Source organism: Megalops cyprinoides, chromosome 3 (assembly GCF_013368585.1).
Source record: "Megalops cyprinoides isolate fMegCyp1 chromosome 3, fMegCyp1.pri, whole genome shotgun sequence".
Classification (NCBI taxonomy): domain Eukaryota; kingdom Metazoa; phylum Chordata; class Actinopteri; order Elopiformes; family Megalopidae; genus Megalops; species Megalops cyprinoides.
In genome coordinates, this window is record NC_050585.1 from 33,862,521 (window position 1) to 33,875,217 (window position 12,697).

Genomic DNA, 12,697 nt, shown 5'->3' on the forward strand with positions numbered 1-12,697 from the left:
AAACAGTGGTTGATTAATTAAAATACACTAGTCCTCAATAGCCATTCTGAGACAAGTCTAGTATATGCACTTGCCAACACTGCAAGTCATCACTGAAATTTCAGCAATAAAAAAGCGAACCCAGCAAACGATTCAGGTGTCAAGTTTTATTACATTAAGTTGTTAGTATAAATAAATGATTACCCCTTTCTCACAGTACAGTGAATTTGTACACATTACATAAGCGTCTGAATTACTCGGGTGTGTCTTGCCTGAACACTTGGGCCTCACAGTAGAAACATCACAGAAAAAGGCCAATACAATGACCTCACAGAATCAATCATGCACAGTGGTTTTGGTGGCCTGGTGAGATGACACACATTTTGTCTGTTAAAGCAGTTTATACAGCAGGTATTAATTTACTATTCCTAACGTCATCTACATCATTATTGCACACTACAGTAAAGCCCTTCAACTAAAAAAAAACACAAATTCCCTTTTGGAGTCATTAATTAAACTGTATTTACATTAGCACAAGAACACAATTACCAAAGATTGCTGAAACATTCTAATTGCCATGAGAGCAACGCCATCAAAATGACATATTTCCACAACAGACTGACATTTACACTTGAGTATCATAACACAATACTGCTGAGAGGCTTAAGCATTCATATTTTAATGTCACTCACTTAATACTTTGCCCGGAGAATTATACAGTGGGTGTGGCAAATAAAGATACTGTTTTTTAAGTGCTCTGTATGAAGACAGTTTAACATGTTTACCATAGATGTGGCTAAATATGTGTGTAAAAGCTTAATCATAGCTGTGTAAAAAGTGCATGCAGACCCTGTGACCATTAATGTGAGGTCATCACTGCGAGACAATATACCAACATTGGTAACAGTTAAAAGCTGAAATAAATTAAAGGGCTTTACCAGTCTATACACAGACAGCAAGTCAAGTTACAAAACATGCTCATGTAATATTGCATATCAAATGTGAAGTTTAAATGGTGACGCTACAAAAATATAAATACAATCCCCTAAACGTCAGCAGAAACACATGTGGCGTGGTGCAACAAAACAGCACTATACAATGGAAGTGCAAGCACTGATCTGGATGCTCAAATCAAATAACTTACAATGTGCAGCTTGCCAATGCTAATGTGTGGTTGTGTGTGTGAGTCCTAGGAACGAGAAGCCAAGAGAACTGTAGGCACCAGTGCTGTTATCAGTTCTGCCAGACAAACCTTGAATTATTGCTTTGGCTACTAGGACAAAGAACAAACATGTCACATTCTTCAATTTTTCCATCAGAGCAATTATCTTTTTGTTACATTAAACAATCATGAATCTAGCATAGTCACATTCACAAATAAAACATGGTGAAGCCCCTATTCTCACAGTTGTTTCTGTTCAATTGTTTTGGCAATGAAATGCTTCAGCCTGATGGCTCTGCTATTTCTTCCTACAGCTGGATTCCATGTGTTCTTATGACAGAAACACGTGTATCATTACTGTGTTGGTACGCATGAATGGTTACCAGTGATGTGACTGGCCGCACGCACGCTTGCATTTCACATGATTGGCTTGGATTGGATTCTGCTCTTGGATCTTCCATTGATTATTCTTCCAACTTTCCCTCCAATCTGCTGTGATCATCTACCAGGAGACTGTTGGTTCCACTTCTATGCTCCTTTATTTTACATCTTATTCTCTCTGTTCTAGCTGACCAGTGATGGAAAGCACTGCCAACCAGCATCAATACTGCAAAATCACTTTATCTTTGGTCACCTCCTCAACAGATGCCTCTTTACATAACACTTTGCCATATTCCCTACATATTTTTATTATTCTGAGCTGGGTGCAACATTTTATTATTAGGATTTCTTTCAAATGTATTTTTACATCCCGATTGCTTTCTAATTACATACCATAATAACAGCTGTTCTGAATGAAGTTGTCTACTACTGGGCAAGGTGCTTGATCTGAATTGCCACAGTAAATATCAAGCTGTATATGGATGAAATATGGATGAAATTTGACCTATGCAAGTCAGTCTGGATAGGAGTGTCTCCTAAGGAAATGCATTGATTTTCTACTAAATGTCTGATAATAATCATAATAGTAACAATGGCTGAATAATGTGGCACAGCACTGTCATGCAGGCATACAATCGCCATGGTCTTCAGTGATGCTGGTGTCCTGGGGCTGCAGCAAGGCTGGGGGGAGGGGGGGTTGTACCTTGCGGCAGTGACATGAAGCAGCTGGTGGGGGGGCCAACCTTGCAGCAGTGACATGAAGCAGCTGGAGGGAGGGGGGAAAGAGGAGGGGAGGGGGGTCAGAAGGTAGGGGTTGGAGATGTGTCTACAGGTTGACCAGGTGAAGGTCAGAGGCAGCAAAGTGGGGGCACAAGGTCATGTCAGGGTTCTTCAGCTGCTTCAGGACCCTCTTGTGGAACTTGGCACGGACACGGTTAAACTCCATGATGTCAGAGGGATCCTCCTCGATCCAGAACTTATGGAACTCCTGCATCAGGTAACCTAAGGGAAGGGTGAGAGGTAGTGTGAAAGAGAGCTAGGACACAGAACTATGAACCTATGGAAGAGACAGACCATATACCGTAACACAGGGGCAAGGAAGGCCATGTCTGCCCTTCATAACATTACATTATTTAGCAGACGCTCTTACCCAGAGCGACTTACATTGGTTACAGTTCTTTACAGTGTTATCCATTTATACAGCTGGATATTTACTGAGGCAATTGTGGTTAAGTGCCTTGCCCAAGGGTACAGCAGCAGTGCCCCAGTGGGGAATCAAACCGACAACCTTTCGTTTACAAGTGCTGCTCCTTAACCACTATGCTACGCTGCCGCCCTCCACTATGATGACAACCCGCCATACCCCACTCCCAAGATAAAACCCTGAATTGTTGCTTTGGCTTCTGCAACAAAGACAAAGCAAACCACATTCCTCAAGTTTTTCATCAGTGCACAGATTCTTTTTTCATTGCATTAAACAATCAGGAACCTTAGGCATTTTTAATTTGTGAATGTTACCTTTTGTCCCTTTTGTCATAATTTCTCCTATTCAGTACTTTGGTTCTATTACATATTAAGGCTGGTCCTCAAACAGACCTTAATAATGCATGCAGTGTCACAGTACAGCAAATATATGTGGAACAGAGCTGATCAACCATGGTCAAACTGAGCTGACGTCACCCAGGGGCTAGATGCCATTACTGTTTCCCGTGCATGCAGCCTGTGTCTTTTGGCACAGCGGGCTAGCAGCAGCATGTCCATGTGGGCGTTATGGAGAGCACACGTTGGCGTCGGCCTGTCAACGTGTGGTGGCCAGGCACACTCACAGAAGGTCTGCTGGAAGTGGGCGAGGCTGGGCATCTCTGGAGCCACATTGTACAGATGGGTCTTCAGGGCACCGCTGACCAGCAGTGCATAAGCCAGGTCTGTGATGTTGATGCCCACAATGGCGAAGGAGTACCTGCGTGAGGAGGTTTGCATGGTCAACACGAGGGACAGTTCATTTCAACATGAGATCTGAAAAGCCAAAGCAAAATGTTGTAACTGACTAAGCTGAGCTTTTTTTTTGTAAAAGGGTAGTGAATAAACCCCACACTAAACTTTGCAACTGAACAGGACTTTGGTTTGCAGGTGGGAGATACCATTGATTTAACAAGGCTTAGTGTGTGCTTTTGAACTCTGACTGAACAGAGAATTGTGGGTAATGATGACGCTGGATGTTGGACATCCAGTTCACGTAAAGACAGCATGGAGAACCGGGCACCTGTACTCACTATGACAAGCTATGTGACAGAAAAGCAGACGTCCGCACTACCGGAGACGGCGCTCAGTGTCACACCACATACTGCCTTAGGCCATTTTCTGCGTATTCAGCAGTCCTCACTAAATCAGCACTAAATCAGGGTAAAAGCAGCGGTCAGGGACACAGGGCAGCTCTCTAATCACCCTCTCTGAGAGAGAGCCCAGAAAACACTGACAAAAACCTCAGCCCGCTGCCACTACAGTTCACTGCAAAAACAGGGCTGATGCTGTTCCTACTTTCCCACTAATTCCCACTAATCTGCCCAACGAGAATAATAATAAAATTACTATTTTATATATATTAGCATTGAGAGTTAGAGGCAGGAGAATGGAAAATCAGTCACACTGCTGAGCAGCCTCACCTCCCAGTACTCATACAGAAGTCGTGTCAAAATAAGAAATCAAAATGCCAAATTATAAATAAATTAATAAAGTTTTACATTTTCTGTTTATGAATAAATGCATCAGTTATTTCTGTTCATATGCTTTACATATATGATGACATACAGTATACAGTCATATCATATACTTCATAAGATACATTATGCAGCAGCGTATATTAAAATGCTGCACAACTGAAAACATTTGGCATATATTTTCATATATATCCAAATGAAACTCTTATTTTTACTTTAATCTTTTAACATATTTCTTTTTGTTTTCTTAAGGGTGAGCACAGTGGGCATATTATGGGGTGGAGCAGTTTTCCTACAGTACTGTTCATGTCCTGATTCAAGGGCTATAGCTACTGTAAATAAAAACCGCATAATGTGACATACACAAAATCATAGCCCAAAACCTTCAGGCCATTTGGTTGGAGCAATCAATAACAAACCATAAACATTAACCGGTGTCAAGAGTTTAAAACAGCATCCGGCACTAATTCCACCTGTTACACCCTGCCCAAACCCTTAGTTCCCTAAATGATGATGACCTGCTCAGCTTTCTACGTCTAAATTCAATTTCAGCATGTACCATTTCCATTTCTTAGTGAAGTAGATTTAAATGGCAAGAATTCATGTTAAAGGTATGGTGCATGAGATTCAAGACACCAAATACAGCATTTACAGAAACCTCAAAAAAGTCCTGTAAAAATAATATAGGATTATAATAATAGTATACTGTAGGATGTGTCTGTTTAAAGGACCATTCAAAGTTTTACAGGGGAGAAAAACATGTCCTCTAAAGTCTTTTTGTGAAAGGGACTTTCAGGGTTGGGGGACCGCAAATACTCACCCAATGGCTTTATCAAACTTCTTCTTCTCCCATTCTGATTTGCTCATCTTGCTGTGGAAGGACACCCCCACACAGGGAATAAAGCCCAGTCAGACACCACAATCATCTCACATTACTGACAACCCAAGACCACACGCAACCCCATTCAGACAGGCATCCCCACACTGAGTTTCACTGCTCTGCCAACGCGGCCATCCAATTGCTTTCATCTATCAAGTAAAAGGATGCAATTGTGTTTCTGACACCATTAAAATTGACAGGTATCTCTGAAAAAAACATTACACGGAATAGAAGACTAAACAGAATTTGCATTTCTTAATCCATTCTAAATGCATCTACACATTCATTACTTTGGAGGGGGAAGAGAGACAATTAGTTTTAAAAATGTGCAAATGAAAACTCAATGAATCAATGAAATAAAAAGTCACACCAGATGGCTTCAAAGGGGCATGAATGAAAAGAGAAAAAGGATGAAATACCTGGCGGTGTCCTGGGAAATGGTCCTTCTCCAGAGAGAGAGAGAGTGAGAAGAATGAAACACGTGTTCAATGGCAGGACAAAGTGAGGGACTTCAACTCAGGCTGATCAAAAGGAAACTGACAGCAAAGCTGAGGAGTCCCAGACACGATTGCTCCCCAGCAAGACGTGTGCAGTGAGCAGACCGAGCGTGTGCAGACCGGGTGAAATGCAAAAGGAAGGGGGATGTGACAATCTGGCAGGCGGATAGATACAACCCAGCTGATTTCCCCCTCCTTACTGGAAGTTATTTCGGGTGATCGCCCTTTTTTTTTTTTTGCTTTTCCTCTCTCAGCTTCAAAGGCAACGCTGTAATTTTGCAGGCGAGCGCCTGACAGGTCAAGCCACGCGCTTCGCCACATCACATCCTATCAACACGCACTCAAATAATCACAACTGCTGGGGATATCACAAGAGGTTTATCCATGCCCCATTTAAAAACTGTTCACTTCCTGCCACACAGGGGCCTCTGAGATGACGTAAAAACCTACCTTTCTCCTCCTTTCATTGTCTTTCTCAGCTATGCCTAGTTGTTGTTGTTTTTATTTTCTTTTTTTTCCAAACTGAACATCCCCAGTACATACCCAGTTAAAATGGTGTCAAAGATATGTAAATCACCCTAGATACAGGCATCGGATAAACGAATGATGCATAGACTAATCAAAATAATTTATATTCTGCAGTAAATGTACGATAACAAATAACCGGCTGTCAGTTGAGTAAGTGCTACATCACAATGAGTGGTGTGATCACAGCCATATCCTTGTGACCCTCTGATGACACACAGAAACACATTTTTGGTCAGTTGGTGGGACTAACCTGTGCTTCGGCTGCAGGGAGTCGTGCAGAACCTGCAGGGCTGCGGCTTTGTCGTGTTCAGCAAAATATCTGCAGTAGTGATGGAACAAGCAGGTAAGCAATTAGGTCAGGATCATTAATATCATGGCACTTCCAACCAGATTCTCCCCTCCAACTGATGCTGCTTTATTTCAAAGGTTCCTGCCCACGCAGGAAGTTCCCTCGACTACACAGACACACACATACACACACACACAGACATATACACACACACACACACACACACAAATACATGCACAGACACATACCCACACACACACACACACACACACACACACACACAAATACATGCACAGACACATACCCACACACACACACACACACACACACACACACACACACACACACACACACACACACAAACATAGCCACACACACATATACTCACAGAAGGTTCTGCAGGCCCAAGAGGCCCATGCCCCTGAAGTCAGTCTTGGGGTCGCTACCTTGGAAACCAATTTCACACCACTGCTTAGAGATGCGCCCAGTCAGCGGGGTTTCAGGACGCAGTGTCTTCCACAGCTTCAGAGAAAAGCACACAGAGGACACTGAAAATGATAACATTAAAATGGCACTGTCCTGATTCAAACCAACAGCCTAAATCATTGGATTGTTCAAAAGGTAACTCTCCCATCTATAATTTAATTCAATGGAGTATTTTTCTTACTTGTTCTTCTTATTTCAAAAGTAGGTTAAAAACACCTTCATAGCGCCCCCCCCCCCCAAAAAAAAGACTAAAAACAAATGCGCCATTTATTGTTCACAGCTGCATATTAGCAGGTCTTGCAAATGGAAGCAACTGGTGGTATGCTTTTAAATTCAACAGATGCCAGTCTAGCCCCTGTCAGCCTTGTAATAATACCATCAATTGCAACGGCCTCCCGTGATGACATAATAATGGAACAATTCTAATATCAACCCCAGCTTTCAACCTTCTGCGCGATTTCCTCATGTTCAAGGCTCTCACAGTTTTATTACAAGTGAGCTGTGTGTAAGATAATGGGTCCAGATGTCAGTAAGAACAGGTGTGTATGTAAAATGAGGGATCCAGATGTCAGTGAGAACAAGTGTGCATAAGATACTGCGTCCAGATGTCTGCAATAACAGGTGTGTGTGTGCGTGTACACAGGTGTGCGAGTATATGTATACAGGTGTGCACTGTACCTTCAACAGCATCTCCTCATGCTCTACGTTCTCGCAGTCATATGACTCCCTGCGCAGCTTCTCCACCTCCAGCACCAGATTCCTATAGCCCACAATCTGGTAGAGGCAAGCCTGGAGAGAGATACCCAGCCTGGAATTGGGACAGAAAGGATAGGGGTGAGCATCAGTTTGTTTTGAACACCCATAACAAAGGCCAGAGGACAGCCCTATCCACTGTTCCACCTACAAAGAAGCTGCCACATTTTTATTTGGTGCATTAAGCACTGACTGCAGAATGGGGCGTGTCTTACTGAGGGTTGGTGTCAGGGTTGATCTTTTTCAAGGCCATGATGTCATCAATGGTCTTTTCCACAGCATCCGGGTGGACGCTGACTGCGGACTGCAGGAGCTGGGGAGGTGCAGGAACATGCACATCACCACCGAACACATCAAATCACTGTACTGCAGAAACCCTCCTTCACGACAAATGCACAACCTCTCACTCACCTCACTCTTCGAGAACTTCAGCGAGGACTCTGCCAGGACAAAGGAGATGTTAGCACTTAAGTGAAATTTTGTTTTAGAATTGCAGTAAAAAGATAATTTCATGAAAGTCTGATCAGTACTGCCAGTAATTTCAATTCTTGCCTGCAGAACTGAACTACAGTAGCTGACTGCTGACACTGGGGGTATTTCAGCACAGCGATAATCACCTATCTTGAGGGTCCTGCGGGCTCCTGGTTTGTTGTTGTAACAGATGCGCTGAAGCTCACATCGCCCCGTGACCTTCCTGACCACGAACTTCAGGGTTCGCCACAGACATTTGCAGTACAGGAATACGAAGAACTGCGTGAGAACCCTGGGGTGAGAGGAGAGGAGGGTGCACAGCACATTAAACCCCCTGGAATGAAAGCCTTGTAGTGAAGCAGTCAGATGAGAATTTCCACAACTGTATGAGAGGGTACAAAAGATGAGATTTATTTACAAAAGATGAGACTACTGCCTAATGCTTCAGTACAAAAAAGGGCAGGGGTGTTAGGAGAACGTTTTGGAGGGGGTTACTGGAAAAGAACAGCTAGTGGCAATATATTTATCTGTCATAAGGACGTTTTTTTCTAAAGCATTCCTTAAATGTGATACGTACAACGACATGCAGAACTTCCCAGGTACTGTATTTGAAGAACTCAGATAGGTTTCATTACAATGGACAGTAGTTTCTGTCTATGGTGATCTCCTTCCCAGAGATACACCACCATGAGTATGTCTTCACAAGCTTAAATGAGACAGAGCAGTAAGTGGGACACAGAATGGATACATCATGACCTTGTAATGTAGCTCAGCCTTGACAGTACCAACAGAAATAGGCTATTTCTGTGCACAGGGGATGATACCATTGTAGGTCTTACCACTTTGTGTGCTGGTGTGTGCGAGTATGTGTGTGTGTGTTTCTATGCACAGTTCTCCACAAATAATTTGCGAGATCTCAATGGAAGCCAATAATTATGCAAATTGCAAAGAAGTCTACCTCTATATTTAGGAACTCTAAAGAGAAAAGAATCTTTTTTTTTTTTTCAACTGTAATTACTGAATTGCATTGTACAGGACAGTGTTGGGGTACAGGCATCATGGCTTTTGTGCAGATTATCTCCACATCCAAAAGGGTGAAAGAGTACTTGATGCACAAATACCAACTAAATAAAAGTGGCTCCAGGCAAAAATCCAGTACTAACACTGCATTACATAAAACAGTAAACTACATGAACCTGTCAGGATCAGACCATGTGTCAGGTCTGTAGATCCTGTACGTGGTCATGTATCTGTCACTCATTCATGTCTCATCTGGCCATATTTAAGGGTGTCATGCTGCATAGATGTTGCACAGATTCTGCACATTTTCACTAGCCTCTAGACTAATGTCCTGTTATGATCCCAGCTGCTATAATGGAAACGGTAAATGGGATATACATTCAATTTTCTTAAAGATCAGCGAATTACCCACGCACAATGATGTCCAAAACATTCCCCAGTTCACTGTACATCTGTACACTGCAATAAACAGCACCTGGCAATACAGACCTACCAAAGATTAATGGGGTGGTGGTATTAATGTGAAAGGCTTAAAATGGAAAACTACTGCAAGTGCTTTGCACAGCATAAAGCAGGTCTTCTTGGTCTGATTATTCCAGGGACTTCTCAAGTGAAACCCATGTGAATACCAGACAAGACGAGCATGTTAATTAGCACTGTGCAGAGTGCCCACACAAAGCTCTCTCACCCTGTTTATGTGCAGGACGGAGGCACAATAAAGAAGCAACTCCATTAACCACTACCAGGGGAGCAGTGAAGGAGAAAAGCTTTCATGCGTGCTGGCACGTGCTGTAATTAAGGACATAACAAGTCCAATTTAACCAAAGTAAATGACCTGTCTTTACCAGAATTCAAAACCTTAGGCAAAACATAGCTACATGCAGTCCACAAGCAGAGGGCCCAGAGGTGATGTAGTGACACCATGTTAGTGTATACAGACAAACACTGAAAAATGTTATGTTTTGACATTAATACAGTTTCCCTTGCCTCAACACAAATTTTACTGCTTGAAAAATACATGAAATTACACATTCTTTATTCTCAAAGTAATACTAATATGAGGGAAATAGCCTTCTATGTGTAGAGCCTAAGCAAAATTTTCAGTAATCCCTTGCATTAACAATTTATTATATTCTATATTAAAAAAACATACTTAATGACAGAAGACAGTTTTAGTATTTTGGTAGAAAACAGAATGAACTTCCAAGCCACAGTAACAGAGAAAGTATAGAAGATATGAGCGTATTCGTGGAATGACAAATAATTTCCCAATAAACCCAATAATTTCTTGGTTTGCATTCACTGCAATGGATAGAATGGCGCGGCATTTACTAATAAACCGTAAAAATAACACTGTAACCACGTACAAAGAAATCTTGGTATTCGGTCATTTCTACATTGTTCCCCCGGTACCGTTCACACACGATTAAAACCCAAAGGGAATATATGAATGGTGAATTAAATAAACAGAGACGATACTCTCGTCGAAGATCTTATGCCAGCTGCAAAGATAAAATCAAGAATAAAAGACTAATATTTATGTAGCAATATCGGACAGGGGGACAGTTTTACCCTTTGCGGGTGCAAATTGAATAAACATTCCTACAAATCAGCCAAAGGGGAAAAGGGATAATTCTGCCTACCTCAGAAAATGCTTCATTTTGTTTGTTTGTTTGTCTTCGTCTGAATGTTCTCCTCAAAAGTCATTCACACGTAGACGGTGTGTATTCCTGTGAGACAGACTGGAAAAAGATATATCAAACCTTTTTCTCCTGTATCAGAAAAACTGACGAGCATTACAACAGATGATCATTCCCATCCCCTTTTGAACGCTCATAGCTACAAACATGTCGCGGTTTAGTGTCTGTCAGACGTACTCTATATTCTTCACGACAGCTTGTGTGCCTCTGGAAAGATTAAGCCGTCGCTTCTCGCAGTTCTAATCGTTTTCCAACCATACATACTAAATTGAATGAACTATCAACACAAACACGAGTGTCTGCGTTTTACCCCGGTAACGCATGACTAAAGGGTCATTTGCAAGTGACGTTACTAATAATTAGCACCCGCAGGCACAACACATGTAATTCGGGCTCTTAATCATTGGCTAAACATATTCTTGAGCGGCGCAAAAGTGGAAGACAATGCATCGCAACATACAATTAATAAATGTATGCGCCAGATTATGTAAATGAACGATGGGAGAGACGCACAAAGCCAGTGACGCCGCTGCGATTCCGTATACGTCCGTGCTGCTCACTCCTTAGCAGGTACCTGTTTTTCCTCCATGATGAATGTGTTACTGAGAGTGAGCAGACCCAGCCGCCCACAGCATAGCGCTGCAGAGCTGCAGTACTGCTGGAGACTGTGAACCAAGCCCTTGCAACCAAACAAAATGCTCCTCCTCGCTTCTCTCCCCTAGTCACGAATCGAGCAGTCTATCAAAAGAAAAAATATATTGAAATAGTTGCTTAAATATATTTAGATGTTCACGCCCTGTATGTTGTCCATATACCGATAAAAAAAAACGTTCTATATCGTTTCCTGCAGCCAATGGCATGTCCCGTTTCCAGCAGCCTAAGCTGTACGACAGGATAGCTAATGAGCTTATGCTCGGCATCTGAGGACAAGTCGTCTGTACTATGCCGTTCTTAAACATGATCAGCCAATACCCCATATACTCACTCTCTGTGATTAGTGATACTAAAACGGATAAAACAGTCCGAATAAATAAGCAAGAGACTCTTGTACTCGAGCGGAATCCCTCTTTGCCTTGGACTGTTCTAATCGATTCCTGTCAGAAATCCCCATAGCACAGTGCACACTGATGAGCGCGCAGGGCATGTTTCAATTTGCATGTCATTTTAAATCAAGTACTCACAAAGCCCCAACCTTTAACCCTCTAAAACAGTCGAGATCGTGTAGGTTTACTCTGTTTATATTTGTGTACAGACCTTACAGTCGTTTAATTATATATCGTGTCGTTCTTTTTCTGGATTTTGAATTGTAAAGCTTTCGTTTATATTTATATGCACCCTTCAGTGCATGTCTCAGACTCCTTTATTGATCTGTACTGATCCGTTGTCGCTAAGCGACTGAGCACCAAGCGCTTTCGTGGTGACACCAGCGCAGCATGGCAAGCAGGCAATTTCTGTTAAATTCACGTTGATCAAATGTGAAAATTAGTCCCCCCCTTTAGCCGAACAGATGCAAAAATTCCCTAGTCCGTAATAATGCGAGTCGGGAACATATTTTTCAGTCTATATTGCAGTGTTCATTGTAGCAAGGGGGTCTTGTAGATTTTTCAAACAATGTCCCCACTAAATCCAACAATATGTGTAGACTATGTCATCAAGAAATCATTGATGTGAGACTACGTCATCATGTAAGACCTAGATCAGTTTTTTTTCTTTTTTTGGGGGGCGGGGGGGCTGAAGCTCGGGGCCTGCCAGCTTAAATTGTACATTGGTCTGTCCAGCCAAGGTTGATATCGTGATATTTAATACACCCTCAGTGTTCCAGCTGGAACATGAT

The 12,697-nt window shown here is 42.3% G+C and overlaps 1 protein-coding gene across 6 annotated transcripts; it reads right to left on the reverse strand.

The window, feature by feature from the left end:
* Positions 1–2,323: 2,323 nt before the first annotated feature.
* On the reverse strand, positions 2,324–11,898 carry LOC118775596 (ELMO domain-containing protein 1-like). 6 transcript variants are annotated; one of them, XM_036525587.1, is made up of 12 exons: positions 11,849–11,898; positions 10,807–10,905; positions 8,290–8,435; positions 8,084–8,112; positions 7,888–7,985; positions 7,598–7,727; positions 6,822–6,955; positions 6,395–6,463; positions 5,539–5,562; positions 5,060–5,110; positions 3,349–3,482; positions 2,324–2,524 (listed from the first exon to the last, which is right to left on the reverse strand). In XM_036525587.1, the coding sequence occupies exons 2-12, from the start codon at positions 10,821–10,823 to the stop codon at positions 2,349–2,351; spliced, it is 1,008 nt and encodes a 335-aa protein (XP_036381480.1). In that variant the 5' UTR covers positions 10,824–10,905; positions 11,849–11,898; the 3' UTR covers positions 2,324–2,348. The 6 variants fall into 6 exon arrangements, with proteins under 6 accessions (XP_036381480.1, XP_036381481.1, XP_036381477.1 ...); XM_036525588.1 differs by lacking the exon at positions 11,849–11,898 and adding an exon at positions 11,438–11,768; XM_036525584.1 differs by lacking the exon at positions 11,849–11,898 and adding an exon at positions 11,377–11,768.
* Between the last annotated feature and the right edge of the window lie 799 nt (positions 11,899–12,697).